At 44.1% G+C, this 17,733-nt stretch overlaps 1 protein-coding gene across 1 annotated transcript in view; it reads right to left on the bottom strand.

Annotated features, from left to right (window-relative positions):
• Positions 1-2,433: 2,433 nt before the first annotated feature.
• The window catches only part of LOC119403408 (F-actin-monooxygenase MICAL3-like), a 152,537-nt gene continuing 137,237 nt past the window's right edge, over positions 2,434-17,733 (bottom strand). The window contains 7 exon segments of the mRNA XM_049418315.1: positions 2,434-4,481; positions 7,134-7,248; positions 9,564-9,637; positions 10,973-11,069; positions 13,860-14,046; positions 15,589-15,674; positions 16,419-17,712. Coding sequence (XP_049274272.1) covers positions 4,424-4,481; positions 7,134-7,248; positions 9,564-9,637; positions 10,973-11,069; positions 13,860-14,046; positions 15,589-15,674; positions 16,419-17,712 — 1,911 coding nt within the window. The 3' untranslated portion in view covers positions 2,434-4,423.

Raw genomic sequence — 17,733 nt, 5'->3', positions numbered from 1 at the left:
TCTTGTAACATGCACCAACTAGCCCAACAACAAGTTTTACTAAAGTGCAGCAGTAACTGTGTCAAGAGTACTAGTTTACCTGATAGTATGGTTGCAGGTATAGCATTCCTAATAGCGCCAGTCACACTGATACCAGAATGTTGGCATTGCACTAAAACAAACCAGCAAGACGCAGAACTTATCGAGGTCATCACATTTATCCTGGCCGAGTTCCTTCTCACTGTGCGTTCGTTAGCCGACTTTTTGTATTGTAATGAGCACGTTTGTTCCAACAGGTATGTGTTACATGGTCTAACGAATCCCCTGCAGAAAGCTTAGCGATTCTAAAAAGAGTGAATGCACTTCCCAAAGTGTCGCCTGTCATTGCAACACTGTAATCTTAAATTGCAGCTTCTTTGCTCGTCACAAGACTATGCGCGTAAAGCTGCAATTATTTGGCGGCACAACCGTAACTGTACATTAAGCCTATTACCATCACAGATGAAAGCATGCATCGTCACTGATGACACCGAACATGAAGATTTAAGTGATCCTTTTGTTCTTTCGTTTCTTATCTGGTGGTGCTACTGCTTCAAACCAAAGTAAAAATGTTTCAGTGACACTGGAGCAGCGTAAGTGGGCACGACATCAAGAGCTACCACGTATAAAATCTACACACGCACCAAGACAAGGCTAAACAACACCTAGGGCCCTACAACGCACGTGAAAAAATGCAACGCAAAGACATAAATAATGAACGTACAATAAACAGGCTGCACAAGTTGTTCACCTACAGCTCTAAAAATGCCCACACAAGGAAATGCTAACTACGCTGTACAAAGATCACCAACCCTCAAAGACTTGGCATTTGGATATGTGTACCCAGAATGTGCAGTTACGAACAGTGCATGAAGTTATCAGTTGGCAAATTAACATAGATTATAACGTGAATATATGCCATTATGTGTGTTGGTGGCATGCTACGTAAGAAAAGCTTAACAAGTGCCATTTGGCTCATTCAATTGCAGACTATTTTGACTGGCATAATAGTGGAATTGATTGGCCAGAAGTGAACTTTTAAATTCTGCAGCTATGAACAATTGTGCAAATGTAATTTGAACTCCCATGATTTCACAGGTCATGGCGGTGAAGGTGCAAATGTAGGGTGGTTGAATTTTGCTTTGTCATCACAATGAATGGCACACGCAGTGCATTTGAAGCAATCTAGGAAGCCAACACATACAGTAGAACTTTCATCTTGAAACACGCCTTATAGTCCCACACAAGCTTTTTAAAGCATTTCCATGCCTTTTTCAGAATGTCATTAGACAATAACAGTGTGACCTAGTATGTCTGCCATTGCAAACACTTCACGGGTTTGATTCATGGCTTAGCATCTCTCTACTCAATGTTCTCTGACTGTTTCAGTTGCTTGCTTATGGAGCGACCAAACAGCTACCCCAACTTATTTGGGATTCTAATCCAGCCTGGGACTTGTAATACACTCTACAATATATTATTTATTTCATACGGTGGTCACATAACTTCTACGTTATGGTGACGTTCCTCATCTACAGCTGGCTTATCAAAAAACAAAACTTTTATTCTTTACTACGCCATCTGGTGCTATCTAGTGTGCAGACATGAACACGTCGGCACACTAGATGTGTTTGCATCTAGTGTTCGAATGCATGGATAAACGAGTGCAATTTTGCAGTTTCAAAGATTGTTTTCCCGATGTTTGACACTGCCATATTGGCGAAATATCGACATTTCTGTCAACGAGGCATTACGTAACAACTAAAAACGGAGACTTGTGAAGCTATAACTTTATGGCATTAGTAGACGTGGTTATGTTTACATATTGCTTCACTCTCAGATACGAACTTCTAAGTGGCGTCTGCCCTCTGCCTCCAATTAGTAATACCTGCACATAACTATAAACGTCTTGCTAAGAAATCTTTATTGGCCATCTTCATGCACAGAACAGCTTACAAGAAACAAGTAAAGTCAGTTGTCGCAGAGCACAGTTGTTAGCAAAACTAAAATGCTCCCTCTGAACAAAATGCGGACGAGCCAAGCAATGTCTACTCAATCGGAACGTTTATATGCTTAAAAATTCATATCATTGCTCGTCTATATGTGTTGCTGCCTTTTTTAACTACAATAAAATCTGTCCTACAAAACCAATAGCAAATTATCTTATTTAACTAGAAATGCAATTGTGCCTCACTGAAATTGTGCCCATGCCTGTTGGCTGTTACACGCAGTAGATGGAAGTGCCATACTAGTTAGTTGCACATTAGCCTAACGAGTGATACTGATGAACAACGCTTTGTTCATGTTGGTCTGTCTCATTTCCCTCCAAGCTTTGCATGCCTTTATCAATAGTAAAAACAGCTGCTCAAGAACATGAATCTCCGGCTGAATTCCTTGTTGTTTTTCGAGTTAGAATTATTTTTTTAGTGCTGGGACATATTCATGTTTGTGTGTATTAAAGTGACTTTATCAAAAACCATTTAAAATATCCTCTGAAAACCAAATAAAAAATCTGATCGAAGAGCCTCTCTTAAATTCCCGAAAAAAAAAAAGACTGAGCAAATTCTTGATTTGGTCAGTTGCCAGAGGATTCAATGACAACTCAATGGGCTGAAAAAAAAAACATTTACACTGACATAGCATTCACACACGCACATTATTTATTTTTCTTAATGAAAAAGTATAAATGGACAGCACACAAGGCAGACTTCACCGCAGTGTAATTCACTGCATGACTGCTCATTACGGACGTAGCAATTCCCAAGCTGCCAAAATTATAATTAAATTTCATGCTTCACGCCCTCTCGTACACATTAGTACATGTAATCCAGAAAATATCTAATCTCAAGCAACAAAACTTGTCGCAGGTTGATTTGGCACGCCAAGCAGTTGCTGACGTTTGAGTATCCTACAGCCTTTGCGCAGAGACACGAGACTCCAAAGAATGCTGACGTACGCACTAAAGCAGACTGCCTACGCCATCAAAGCTCCACATCGGTTTTTGTTCACTTGTGTAAGCTATACTGCATTTCACTAGGAGAATAAAAAGAAAAAAAAAAGACAACAAACGCAATAGTCACAACAGGTGAATCACATGTGTGTGTAGTAATCGCTGCAAAACCTGCTTTAGCACGGTAGCAGCACCACCAGAATAAGACCAGCGTGTCAATGAACTCCCGAGGCGCCTGACGTAAACGCAGCACTGTGACGACAGAAAATGTCAGAAAACGTCAGAAAACCAGCTCCTCCGTAAAACGGTGCTTCTTAAGAGGAAACGTTCACTCGTTCACCTTCTCCTGCATATGTATAAACAGAGAAATTGCTTATGATAAAAGAATATTTCATTTATAAAAGACGTAAATTCCCCTGGATGCAAGACATTCACTAAAGCCCTTAATTCTCTAAAAGAGCTGCCTGAAAAACCGAAATATTAAAAAAAAATTTCAAACAATACTTTCTCAATGAACAACAATAAATACACTCTCCTGGCATTGAAACTCGGCGTCAAAATCCTATACGCTGCACTTGAAGGAGCATTTCAAGTGGGCAAGATTCTTACACCTCACTGCGCGATATGTCTTTCATTGCTTAAATGCTGCATCGGTAGAGCTCTTTAATGAACACGGTTAATCATGTAACTAACGTGAGTTGCAATCTAGCAGGTCAGTTTTCTTTCTCTTTTTTTTGTGCGATTTGCTGTATTTCATTGAATTTTGTTTACGCACGCTTGTTAAGAACACAAAAAGCTGTAAATGAGCTACAATTTAGGCCCTCTGTTAAAAGACACGTCATAGCTTAAAAGACACAATGCTATATATCATACAAGTGATTAACAGCTTGCTATTTGGTGAATTGCTAAATGTACCAGTAGAAATATTTAGCAACATTATCGTCTAAAAAGCCAACGGCAAGAACTTCGCTTCCACTGGCAATTTGAATTTAACTTCCTGCTACATGGAATTATGCACGAAACTTTCCTACAAAAAAAAAATCATCTCTCCATTTCTCATTGAAAACTAATGCAAGAAACAATGCTATGTCCGAGGCAAAGTTTCCTCTTACGAAGCAATACCCTAGACACTCGTCGCCATCACATCGGCAACGGTGCACACGTGTCGGTACAGCATCGCATCGCATCACATTGGCAAAACCATGGCAACACGTTGATAACGTAGCGGTGTCATGTCGGCAGGCCTGTTGGCAAAGCGCAGCATGCCCTTCTTTTGGTGAGTAGCCTAGGCAGGTTCACTAGTGGCGAGAAACGAGTGAGCAACAATGGCAAGATGCTAAGTGGGCCGGGCTGAACGGTGGCAAAGCCTGCGATGACTCGACAAAACGCGGCTTGTTCCTCGGGCGGCAGGGGTGGCATCGACTATTGACTGGGTGTACCTAGGAATAATCACTCTCAAGTAGCACCTTGCGTCAGTATGCGGGCGGCGAGTTCTTTCTCCTCTGTCTCTTCCCTGCAAAGAAAGCCAACCGGCAATGTTTGAGTGTGTTCTAGAATCCGTGTGCAAGCCCCATCTTAATCATCATATTTTTATGTATAACCTGCAGGACGAAGGCTTCTTCCGTTGATGTTTAATTAGCGCTGTCAATCACCTGCTGACACTACCGCATGTGTTCTGAATTTCATCATGCCACCTAGTCCCTGCAGCTCCCAACAGCACTTTCCATCCCCTGGCAACATTCTGTCACTCTAACAGATCACATGGCCCAACCAACTTCATACCTTCATATTGTTACGGGAAGAATAGTTACGATACATATATACATATAAAACAGATAAAAGGCATGATGTTGTAGCACTGTGGCCAAGGCAATGCCATCGATCTCTGATCAAGACACTTCAATTTCTTCCTTGTCCTTTTGTACAAAGCGGCAGAACCTCCCAAGAGAAAATGTGAAATCGCAACTGGAATATTGGTTACCACGTTTAATTCTTGTAACTTCTTTAATTTTTTAAACCGCATGTATAAACTCGTATATCTCAGTTAACACTTTCGTGACCGCACCTATTCCCATCGATAGTATGTTATTGATGACTTCAAGATCAAGTTTTGGCATTCTCTGAGCGGTTCTGGACAGCTAACGTAATACAAAGCATAAAATAACATGTTTTTTATCAGTTTTGTATGCGAGTTTGTTTTTTCCACCGCGGGGAGATTTTTAAAGCTCGTTCGCAGTCGGATAGGTGAGCGCTCGTTGTTTCAGACTTCGCGTCGATGCCGCTCGCGGGTGCTCCACAGAAATTTCGACGGATTCCGATTAATATGAGCGGGAATCTCTGGATAATGTGCTCCACAGAAATGGCGAATTTCGATGGATTCCGATTAATATGAGCGGGAATCTCTGGATGATGGTAGCACCACAGACACGGAAGACGACTTCGATTCGCCAGGCTTCAGTACGAACGGCGAAAGTGCGTCAAATCTCCCCGGAACATCAGCAGCTATCCGCTGGTAAGTTTCGTCTTCTCCTCGGGTCGTTTTATCGTCGATTTAAACGTATCCGGTGCGTTCTAAAAATAACAGCTCTTATCTGGAAGGTGTTAACTTCATTCGGGCGGGAGCATTTGGCGCTGGCAGCAGAAAGAGCGCAGTTCTCTTCGCGAAGATGGCGCGGAGCGGACTTTGACCCAACGCTCCGGTGTGCTGCGCGGCGGCGTCTTCGTGTTGTTTTTTACCGCAGAGTCGTCAGAGAGATATGCAACCACACAGATAAGTATGCGTGGATGCATACTTTCGAAAAGCCAACATACAGCGAGAGGGACGGATCCATGGAGGGAGGTTACTGAAGAGAAGATGAGCAAGCTCGTCTCACTCCATGTGTACGTGGTAATCGTTGAAGTCCCGCGCTTGCATTGGTGTTGGTGTCGACGACACATATTTCCAGGCCTTCGTCCACCATCAGTGATGCCACGGAAAAGGTTCAAGGCTTCTTGAGTGTCTCTGATCCGAAGAAGACGACCGTCGCATCCCACGAGAATCTTCACCACGTGTCTTCTCTATTGCAACACATGAACGATTTTTCTACGCTATCTTTTAACCCCGTCAGAGCCTCTCAGTGGATGAGAAAATGGTGAAATGTGAAGGTCGGTATGGTATTCGGCAGTATATGAGCAAGAAAGAGGTCAAATGAGGGTACAATTATGGATTTTTGCAGATTTGGTACAGACTACACTGTTCATTTCAACAAATACACAGGGAAATTGAAAAATACCAGAACTGCAAGCTATGCTAGGAAAGTTGAACAGAAAACATTTTTTTTCCCCGAAACATGCGCAGCCAGCCTTTGTTTCACCGCGTAGAGAACCTGCATCGCGTGGTGGCATGATAGGCACTAGTGCCTATATTCTTGTATTTATGTAAATAATCTTTGTACCTACAGAGCTTATATTTCCACTATTATTATACGAGGGCTTTGCGTTCAAAACGTATATTTCGATTTTTTTAAATGTTTAACATTTGCAGAGTAGCATTGATGTTTTTATGAATCTTTCTTTCTTTATGAAGCATTTTTCTTTATTTGATAATTCTTTTATTATATTCGAAATAAATCAGCTGTTTGAAATTAATACTGTTAGAAAGACCAATTCTTCCTGTATCATTTGATACCCTACACTTTACCATCAATTATATTCTGTGGCAGGAAAAAAATATTTCCTGGACTAGCCAGAAACAACCGATTTTTCCGCGGTCACGAAAGTGTTAAAATGATGAAAAGGAGTTCTGAGGAGGTTGGCTGTGCGTGTGACTGTGTTATATAAGAGCATAGGAAAACACATGGCCGTTGTCCCTGCGAAATTGCAATAGGATATGCAATTCGAAATCCACGTTTCTCTGTAAGCAAATTATGCAGTTTCTGAAAACGAGCCTTTTGTTGTCAACTTTTGCGCGCTCCTGAGCCAGAACCAAGCCAGTTTGTAGAAACAAGCGTTACACCAAGTTGTGTAGCACATTTCAGCATTTACAAGGCACAAAACTTCGCTTAAAACACAGACACAAAAAAGAGACAAGTTGACATCATATTGATTCTCTTTCGAGATTAACAGTTTCAGAGAACGTTTCTCGTGTGAGCTAGTGCTTATCTGTGTGGTGTTATGTACTACATACCGTATCCTGAGCTGGTCCATCTGGGCCACTAGCCGGTCCCGCTTCTCCACGATTTCCAGCATCTCATTGAGGATCTCCCGCTCCTTTTCAATGTCTCGAGGAGACTTCTCCGAGTCTGCAAAACACACATTAGGTGCGTGTGAGGCAAACAGCCGCATGCTGTGCTACATTCACATCCAATATTCTAGTTCGCAATGACTGACACCTGCATCCCACGGGCACCTTTGATCGTAATCGGGGACGATCCGGACCGAATTTTTTTATTGCGACCAACAGTGGTCACTGCTACATGGTCTAAACTATTCCAGGTCAAGTTGGTGCGAACGTCAGCCAAATCGTGATCTAGGATACAGATCGAAATGCGCAGATTGCGATCATTTTCAATCCCGAGTGGGCCTGACCACGATTGCAAGTGCCTGATCCGGACAGAGCCTTATGCTGATCAGCCCTGATCGTAATGAAAAGTGCCCGCGTGACACCCGTACACGACTGACGCGTGAACGCTTGTTCACGTACACGTGTGAACAATTGTTTCAAGATTATAAAGGGATAACAGAAGATTCACTCAAATTGAATGCAGCATCAGTGTGCAAGGTATGGGGCGAAGCCACACTCCAGAGACCACTGCATCCCATGGGATGTATTTTTGCCACGCAACAATAATAGTCATCTATCAAGCATGCCTTCTGCTTGCCCTAAAGTGGCCCTGCAGCATTTCTTGAACATAGCAGTCAGAAAACACTGCTGATCCATAGCCAAGGCTCCTGTAAACATGCGAGACAAATATTGTTGTGCTGCACGCAGCAGGAAACTTATGAATCCGTATCGAAGACAGCCACAAATCATTTGCTCTCCTCTCAGCATAGGTCGGCAAACTCACTCATGAGTCGACTCACTCAGACTCACTCAGACTCAGATCTAGCCGTGAATCTGAGTCTGAGTGAGTTCGGTTGAGACAAACTTTTGTGAGTCTGAGTCCGAGTGAGTCCAGTTGAGGAAAATTTTGGTGAGTCTGAGTCCGAGTGAGCCCTAAGCACCAAATATATTTCTTGAGTGAGTCTGAGTGAGCTCAAAATTTATTTGCCGACCTATGGTGATAACTGCTCAACTTCAGCATTACTGTTATCCATATGACGGCTCACGTTGATATTCTCTTCTACTCACACTTATATCAACGCACTAGCATTTATACACAAGCCCAATATTTATTGATCAGAGGCGTGCCTTATCGTGTCTTAACCCCCCCCCCCCCCCTGCAAAAATTTTCAAAGAAAGTTCTTGATAAAAATATCTCATGTGAGTCATATATGTCAATAAAAATGTCCTTTCTGGATTGCAATCACTGGTGACTCGTATAGGAGGGTAAGAGACCAAAATGCGTATCGTGAGCATCGATTATGTGACGTATTGGCGTTTAAGTGCGTTGACATCCTGATTGAAAAAACTAATCATACGTTAACGGACTCATGAGTCGACTCATTCAGGCTCACTCAGACTCAGATCGAGCCGTGAGTCCGAGTCTGAGTGAGTCCGAGTGAGTAATATTTAGGTGAGTATGAGTCCGAGTGAATCCGGTCGAGCAAAATTTTAGTGAGCCTGAGTGAGTCTGACTAAGAAAAACTTTGGTGAGTCTGAGTCCGAGTGAGTCCTAAGGGCAAAATATATTCCATGAGTGAGTCTGAGTGAGCTCCACATATTTTGCCGATCTATGCCTCTCAGCAAACTATAGAGCACGCGGGAGCGAGCGGGCACGACAGGTGTTTACTTATTTCACCAATGGCGTGTAGGTATGCTATCTAGAAGGGCATGTGCCACATTGAGTATGTACAGGGATTATGAAATGTGAAATAGTGTGGCGAATAAGTTCTCCGCTATACGCGTTTGTCTTCATCGCACTCTTACCTTTGTGGCAATAAAAGATGCTGAGTCATTCTTGAATAGATCGTAGATGACACTAGTGTACCTTTAATACCAGCCAAGTTACAACTACTAGTAAATCAATGCGAACAGCGGAGTATGTCAGTGCCGCACTGTTCACGTTTCTTTACATCACGATAGTACTGCCACCACCTACGGGGTGTTGCCATATGCCGAAGCCTCGCACACCTGAAGCAGAAGTAGTGGCCCATACGGTAAAAAAATATTAGCCCTGTCGTGACACTGTTAATGCATTCCTGATTGCAAGACTTCACCTGTGAATGACAAAGGCACGAGTTTTCGACAGGGTGAACGTTACTTGCTCGATACTTCAGCATGGCAAGTTCCTTGATTTCACAAAATACTCCGCCAGCATGTTACAGTGGCTGCGCGATGGGCTAGCTAGCTCTGCACAGATGACACAATAAACACCCTTTAACCTGTGTCCTCTATTCCTAGGACACTTAGCAATACTTATCACAAGATGTATACAGGGTACTGTGGCGTGCTTACCGTCAATGGCCATGCGTTCCCGCATCTCCTGCTGAAGTTTTGACTGTTGGTCCTCTAGTTCCAGGTCCTTGACCCTGTGTGGGGAAAATGTAAAGAAGATGATGAAGCAGGATCACACCGCGCACATTACCTACACACACTGCGAAATTCCCAGCAGACAATACATAGTCACAATTACGATGTGACACCATACTTCGCACATACTCTTCAAACACTCGTTTTTTCCGCAAAGCAATAGCAAATGGAATGCGCTGCCTTCAAATGCTTTTCCAAAATGTAGCTTTCCTGACTTCGAAAAACATACGTCTCTTTTTGTGTAAACGTCACTGTTGATATTACCATAGTCTTGTCTACATTATGACAACTCATGATCTAAATTGTGTTTGCTTTACCTTTGTGTGCATAAGAGCGTTTCTACAAATTTGTGCAATTTTTTTTTTACATATGCATATTTAATCTTATTTGTTAGTCTAAGCTTGCCTTCAAGTAGTAATGCTTACTATAACCTGTTGTGTAACTTGTTCAGTTTTGTTCACTATGTTCCTTTTTTTTGCCCCTCCTGCTTGGTCTTCAGACTACAATATGTACTAAAAAAAATTTACCCACAGACGAAAGTGTAAAGCATGGTGTCACAAAAATGTAAAAGTCATGACATCAGTCTTGGCATGGAAAGGGAAGTGGCGTCCAGTAACAAATGCGAGTTTGCCGACGCCATCAGCAAAACCTGGCCAGACATCAGGGGTTTTCTTGTAATTAAGAAGCTTCAACAAGTCTACTGTAGAATGCCGTTAAAGAACAATATTTTCTTACCATTTATGTTAGCGTTTTTTCGGTGCGAGCTACTGGCACTAGGAGGATCACTGAACCGATCAGAAATTGTATACGAGATTAAAGCTTCACGTTCTGTTGCTGGCTTGCCATATAATTACGCACATTCGCCTTGATTCTGAAACTTAATGCTTCAACAGTGTACGTTGCTCCGTAAGATTGGAAGACACTAAGATTCTTTTCACACATGCTGATCAAGTAGCACGAGAAGTTGTTGAAGCCTTTCACATCGGTCATAACAAGGACACGTGTGTTAGCCTAGTGGCAGTGACTTCATAGAACTGTGAGATAGTTTTCCTGAGACAGTCTTTTGCCCACTCATCCTGCTGTTAGCTGTTCACCTGACAAGCACAATCTACAAATTATCATGCATAAGACATTTTTTCCAATAAACCTTTCAGCTGCGAGTAAGTGCTCGTGCTGTTTTCTTGTTCCGTCCTTGTCTGTTTGCGCTTTATGTTAAAATGAACATTGCATGTGCACATTGTATGGACTTGATACGGAACATCATGGCGATGGCGGAAGCATGCCTGGAGTGTCCATATAATTGCTATCGCAATAAAAATTACTGCATGAAATACCTTATCAGCAGCTCTTGCTCCTCCCTGGATAACTTGTTCTTTTGCCGCATCAACCGAAACAGCACTTGCGTCAGGTCCTTCTCTTCTGCCTGAAGATCTGTAATGGCCGAGAACATGAGCACCTAGCAACAAAATGCCAACACGTTATACCACTGACTGACAGTCTTCCACTTGGGCATCGTCGTTGCGATGGCTAAGGCTGCCAGAAAGTCTAATGCATGTAAATATACATTGCAGAGTCATATCTCATTCACAAGTTCAATACACTCAAACCAACAGGTAGAAATGTTGAAAAAGTAGAAACGTTTGAAAAGAAGCTCCTGTATCTGTTTGCTATTGTAGGGACACAACTAGGACCAGTAGTACTTAAGGCTTCTCTCTATTGAATTATTTTTCTTTTTTTGTATGCTTTCTTTTTATCCTACCTGTTTCTCTCCCCCCACCCTTTATTACGACACCTCTTTACTTATTAACTTCTTACCTCGCCTGTTTTCGCATTGTTCTTACTTACATGTTTATTTGCATACCCAGTTAGACCTGAATATAACAAGCTTCAATATTAAGAAATTCTCTATATAATGAAGTATTTCACTTTTTACAACTTCATGTCCATAGAACACCACGTATATTGAACTTCAATGTAACGAAGTGGGTTTACGCATGATTTCAATACAACAAAGTTTCAGTGTTGCCTCAAAGAAAGAGCGAGGCAACAAATTGAGACTTCTGCTTTGGCCAGTGCTCATATGGTGGAGTTGCACGCGGTTTTGCGAATGCTTGTCCTATAGTACCACAGTGCATTGGACCCTCATTTCCTTCAGGTTCAAGCCTGATGTTTGGTCGCTGTGAAGAGAACTTCTTCGTCGGGGCACAGCATCAAGCCGCGGTTGCCAGATCTCAGGTTCAAGAGAATTGATCTCTTGCATTATTGAAATTAGTTTTTTGTACTGTCGTGTCATTAAAACATTCTGTTTTATTCATTCCTTTCCCAGTGTATTCCTTCTTACATTGAAAAAGCTGTGCTCAAGTAATTTACTCAGCTTAACATCACTTCTTAACATCACTTCTTAACATTACTTCTTAACATTACATTACAGTGTGTGCCATTCTCCTCGCCATATAAGATTCCCCCCTCACCCCCTCCCCACCACACCTTCTCTTAAAATAAATATTCCGTATCAATTCAGCCACAGTTCCTGCTTTTTGGGGATACCCTCTATCACAGATTGGCAGTACCTACCTGCCCGGAAAGTCTTGTCTCCAGGACCGCATTTTTATTTTTTTTCCGCGGTCCTGTGAAAAATGTATTATACCCTTGTTACACGGACAGCTTAAACCTCGGTTAGTGTAACTGTGGTTACGCGTAACCGCGGTTCGCTTATGTTACACGGTATGCGAAACCGCGGTTATGCCGTTAACCGCGGTTGTACGAAACCGAGCTTGGCGGCCTCGGTTTGGCGGCTAACCGAGAAAATGGCGGCCTCCATGGAGGATGTGTGTACGCCGCGAGCGTTCGTGAAAAACGAATTGGACTGCACGAACCACAGAAAGCCTGATTAGGCTTTGGGAAAACAATTAGCGTCATCTGCGAAGCACCTCAAGGAATGCGAAAGTGGACGCGGCAATAACAGCCGAGTTGAACGCCGGACTGCCGCCAGACGCAGAGCCATTCACGCCAAAGCAAGTCTGCTTTAACCGAGGTCGCTTGTGCGCCGTGTAACATCGGCGAACTGTGGTTGGCGCTAACCGTGGTTCAACGCGGTTAACCGTGGTTGGTCGTAACTGCGGTTAACTTGCCTGTGTAACAAGGGTATTAACGGGTTCTACTGCATATGGCAGCATTATAGTGATGTCGTGTTTGTGCTTGTGGTTGTACCACAGGGACCAGCTATGCCCTGGAAGCACTCGAGAGCTTGCAGCAAAGCATAAGCCTTTCATGCAACAATGGCTTGGTAAGAACCCTGCCAACAACATTTCTTTTCAGGAATACAGGTAAGGTGCCAGGTGGAGTCCAAAACTTGAATTATGAAAAGACACAGTGCAAAAAGATGTAGGCAAAGCGGAAAGGACTTAGAACGCAATGCTCATCCTGTATTCTACGTGTAGTGGGGGAGAGGAAAAAGAAACGTTCGGGCGCCTGTTGCTGTGTGCGTCGTCTGCGTTCATGTTTGACCAGCGCTACCTCAACTGTGCAAGTTGTCAGTGTTTCACAACAAACTGTCATACGACAACAGCAGCAACCTCCACCAGGTGTCGTATGACGATTATTTGTGAAACACTGACAACTCACACAGTCAAGGTAGTGCCAGTCGAACATGAACGCAGATCACATGCACAGCAACAGATGCCAGAGTGTTTCTTCTTCCTCCTCGTCACTACATATTGTCACGTGGCTGCGACGGTGATGAAGACTCCAGAAGTCAGAAATACAGATCTTTATTTGGGTGAACATGTGCCCAGAAAATGGAAGGTCAAAGTACAAGCAATTCAAGCTGTACACTGATAGCGGCAAGAACAGTGTCAGCCGTCGAGTAATTTGATCATCAGTGGAACACGTTGTCTTTATACATCAGTCATCGAACCTTCCAGCGTCGTTGCTGGTGCTCGCGTAAGCTCTCGACTAAACGCGTCCTGTGCGTAATCTTAACAGAATGACCTCAAACAATCGTGAAGCTTCCCAAACAATGCAGTGCGGTCTGCACCGAGCATTGATAAACTTTTGTGAGTGAAATCCGAATACATCAAAATAAAACAATATACGCACATGGCAATATGTTCCTTCCGCTTTGTATACATTTTTTTGTGCTGTTTCTTTTCATAATTCATGCGTACCAACTTGCCCAACTTTCCGTCCCTTTCACAAAGTCTTAAACGTCGAAGCACTCACCTTCATCATCATCCTCTTCGCCACGGAGGGCTCGCTCCACGAGGACGCCCCGATGCTCCAGGGAGCGCAGACTCACTTCGATCTCCTCGAGTCGCCGCTGGAGCTCCTGGGCCGTCCGCTGCCGCTTCCGCTCCTGCTGACGCTGAACCCGCAGCGTCAGCCGCTCAAGCTTGCGTGGATCGATGGCCTGCATTTGACAAGGTGCGCATGACTGATGACGAACCATTGCAAAGGGCTTCAATGACCGCACCGTATGCCAACAAACGAATGAAACCAAGAGACAAGGAACACATAGGGGACACTATTTGTAGTCTTGCTTTCCGCACTGAAGGAATACTCTTCTGCTAATGCATAACTAGCATGACAGCAAACCTGCAGTATTAGAGCCAATAAAAGGTAATGCTTGCAAAAAAAAAAAGACATCTCACGGTAAACAGGTCGACTGCTTCTCGCAAGTGGTGGTATTTTTTAAAATGCCCAATCACTTCTACGTCGACTCAACAAGAAAACCGTGCGTCCATCTGTCACATAAGACGAATCACTGCAAAAAAAATTTTACAAAACGAAATAAATTTTTCTTGGCGGCTCTGGGTTTCAAACCTAGGGTTTCACACTTGGAAGTGGAGTATCTTACCTACACACTCGCAGAACGTGAATATATCTGAGCCATACGAATGTGATTTACAGGCAGTACAATACAAATGTAAAAGGAGAACGCTTTCCATGAAGGCTCTGCTGAAATACTTCATGGTGGTGGATTAAAAGCCCTCTCTAGAACAAGACGTAAAAGCCGACATGGAGGGCTGGGCACATTGAGAAAATTCAGACTTTGGGAAGATTTAACGCCAAACGTGCGTTTTCGTGGTCGCGGGATGCGCCTTTCATAGGGTCATTCGAGACGCTGACAAACGCTAGAAAGCAGATGGAAGATGCTGTGCTTACGCTGCTCGACAACATTGTTCAGCGAAGGCCACAGTTGTGAAGTTTCCTACAATAAAAACTACGCTTACGCATCATGCAGACAACTACCAAAAGAGATTTTGCACGGAGTTTCTTTTTAGTGGCACAAGCCCCGAGTGACAAGCTTTGCTATCTTCCAGACCGCCCCGTCTAGCGCCAGCACGAGTTGTCCGAAAACCCTGATCAAAATAAAACCATATATAAAAGGGAGGGAATGGGTTAAGCTAAGGATTGTTTATATGATAGATTGGACACTAGGATATGTCACAACTAAAATTGGAGTCATATAATTAGTATAAATTAGTCTAAACAGCAATTATATCTTAAAAACCCATCAGATAGGGCTCTTTGTGGCATCTTATGGATAAGATCCCAACCACGCACTTCTTTCCATGAGGCTTTGGCAGCATGCGAAACATGAACGCCGAAAGCATATACTATAGAAGGGATGAAACCAGTCCAAGCGCTACTTCCAGACCCCTAAGTCATGCATTAGGGTCGGTTTAGGTTAATTTCTGGCTTTGCTATGTTCTCCACAAATACACATAAATGTAATTCATACTTAAGATGCGTTAGCTGAGAGTCACTGCTTGTTGTGCAAGGCTGTGTGCCTTAACCTTCTGTCCCACTTTTCATGCAAAACAAAATGATGCAGTTCTCCTGCGCCATGACTGCTTCCCACATGCTAAAAATAACCAGTTAGCATTGTCACATGTTTTCACTGCTGTAGCAGCGTGTAGCGCAGTTTTGGTATGTCATCTGATCCTACCTTGGCTTTTTTGTCACAGGTCCCACCAGCCTCAGCAACTCCGTCGAGGTCCCGGTCATCGGAGTCTGCAAAACCGTCTTCTTCGCCTACGAGTACAGAAAAGAACAAACGAGCAAATGCAGACATAAATGCTGCTGCCTTTCAGTTACATTCAGGCCATAAAAAACATGCAGCCCGAAAGCAATGTTACAAATGATGTGAGGTCTGCTTGTTCTCCAAGCTACCGAATTGCATGTTGAAAGCACGGTGATGTGAGAAAACTCGAGCAATACTGTGAGAAGAAAATGTTCACAATATTCTTGCCCACTTTGTTGCACTTTCGTTTCGGCTGGTGCAGCACATGTAAAAGTCACTACTGGAGGCCAGCCACGTCATCATCATTGTAATCATCATTCAGAAAGTACCGTACACTGTATACACAGTTCTGGTGTAAATAATGTATCAGTGATCAAAGCACTATATTCACGAAAAGAAACATGTTAATTTAGGAATGATTAAGTAATCAACATGCTTTCATTTTAACCATTTCCCAGCTTGTGTGACATATCTTTTGGCTAGCACAGTTAGATCAGAGTCCACTAGCAATTCTGAGTAATTTTAAGAACGAAGTTTTTTGCTATGATGTTTCCATATTTCATTTCACAACGTGAGTTTAGTACACAAATGGCAAGATCAACAGACTTGGACAGTGCAAACAGTCACTTAGGCTGGCTATTCTAGTTCTGCTACGCATACGACAGTGGCAAAAACTCGAAAATTTTTTTCAAGGCACATGAAGTTTATAGACATGCCTAACATAAACGATGATCAAAACTGGTAAAAAAACTAACCTGTTGCTCTTGGTGCTGTCATGATGCCAAACTCGATGCTCCTGCTCTTGGCCGGCAGCTGCATCGGCTGCGACTTGAGGTTGTCCAGGCTGATGTGCTTTTTCATCTCCTCGCGGACAACGGGCCGAGGTTGGTGTGAGTGCTGCCTGGAAGCCGATGAGACAGCGGCAGCTCCTTTGGGAGCCGCGGGTTCAGGAGAGGCGTTGACCCTCTCCGTCGAGCAAGGCGCACTGTCAGACTTTGCCGCCGGTACCTTCTTCGGAGATGAGGACTTCTCGGGCCGCGGCGTCTTGGACAGCCGCAACCTCGAAAAGCTTTTCGTCCTCTCGTTCTCGGCGACATCCTTGGCTGCCTTCTCGCGGTTGTAGCTCTCCTTCTTCTCCTTCGTCGTTGCAGCCGAACTGTCACCTCCGCTGTTGCTTCGGTTGAAGCCCAAGAAAGACAGAAGGTTTCTCCTAGTCGTCGATGCGGCTGGAGACGGTGCAGTCTTCCGGTCATCATCCTCGTTCCTGGCAAACAGGCGTCGCTTGGGCTTTGGTGGCTTGGGCTTCCAAACGTCGGCCCGAATTTGGTAAGGATCCATGAGAGTTATGCCGCCCACAACCACGTCGTCAATCCCATCGAGGTCGTCTGTGGACCTAGCCGGTGATGCAACTGGTGTGGCGGAGTCATTGCCGTTGTCGTCCAGGCCCCCTCCAAATTCGTCATCTTCAAACTGCGCCAGTCTGTGCTGAGCTGTGCTGAAACTTCGCAGCGATGACCTGTCGTCTAGTGCGTTGAACGTCTCATCCTCTTGATCTAGGAGGTCTGTAAGTGTAATCTCGTCGAAGGCCGGTGTGCGCGCATATTTTTTCCGGTAACTGCATGGGCTCAGACCTAGCTCCTCATCACTTTTTAGCCTAGCACGTTCACGGGCTTCGCGCCTTGCTCGTTCCCGTTCGGGGTCGGTGGCCGCGTGCAGCGCTGAAAGGTAACCGGGACGCGAGGTGGGAGGTGTTCCGAAAGTCTCTGTCGGTGTGTTGGCCTCTGGTGGCGTCCTGAACTCGTCAAAGTCACCAGCTAGACTGAGACTGTCAAAGTAAGGCAGGTTCTGTATGTCTTCGTGCACGCTCTTGCGAGCCAGTTCTCTTCGGCTCATCAGCATGGCCGTCACCGGGTCCGCACAAGGACGCAGCGGCGTTGATGTCGACACGGGGAAGCTCTCCGGAAATTGGTTAGGCCTAACACGAATCCGCGGATCCGCACTTTTTACAGGTCTCTCAATCTTGACAGGCACTGAACGTGCTACGGGAGGCTGAGCATTCTGTACCGCCTG

This window comes from Rhipicephalus sanguineus, chromosome 8 (assembly GCF_013339695.2).
Source record: "Rhipicephalus sanguineus isolate Rsan-2018 chromosome 8, BIME_Rsan_1.4, whole genome shotgun sequence".
NCBI classification, from domain to species: domain Eukaryota; kingdom Metazoa; phylum Arthropoda; class Arachnida; order Ixodida; family Ixodidae; genus Rhipicephalus; species Rhipicephalus sanguineus.
Note: the sequence above shows the minus strand (reverse complement) of the source record. Positions and strands in the feature narration are given on the sequence as shown.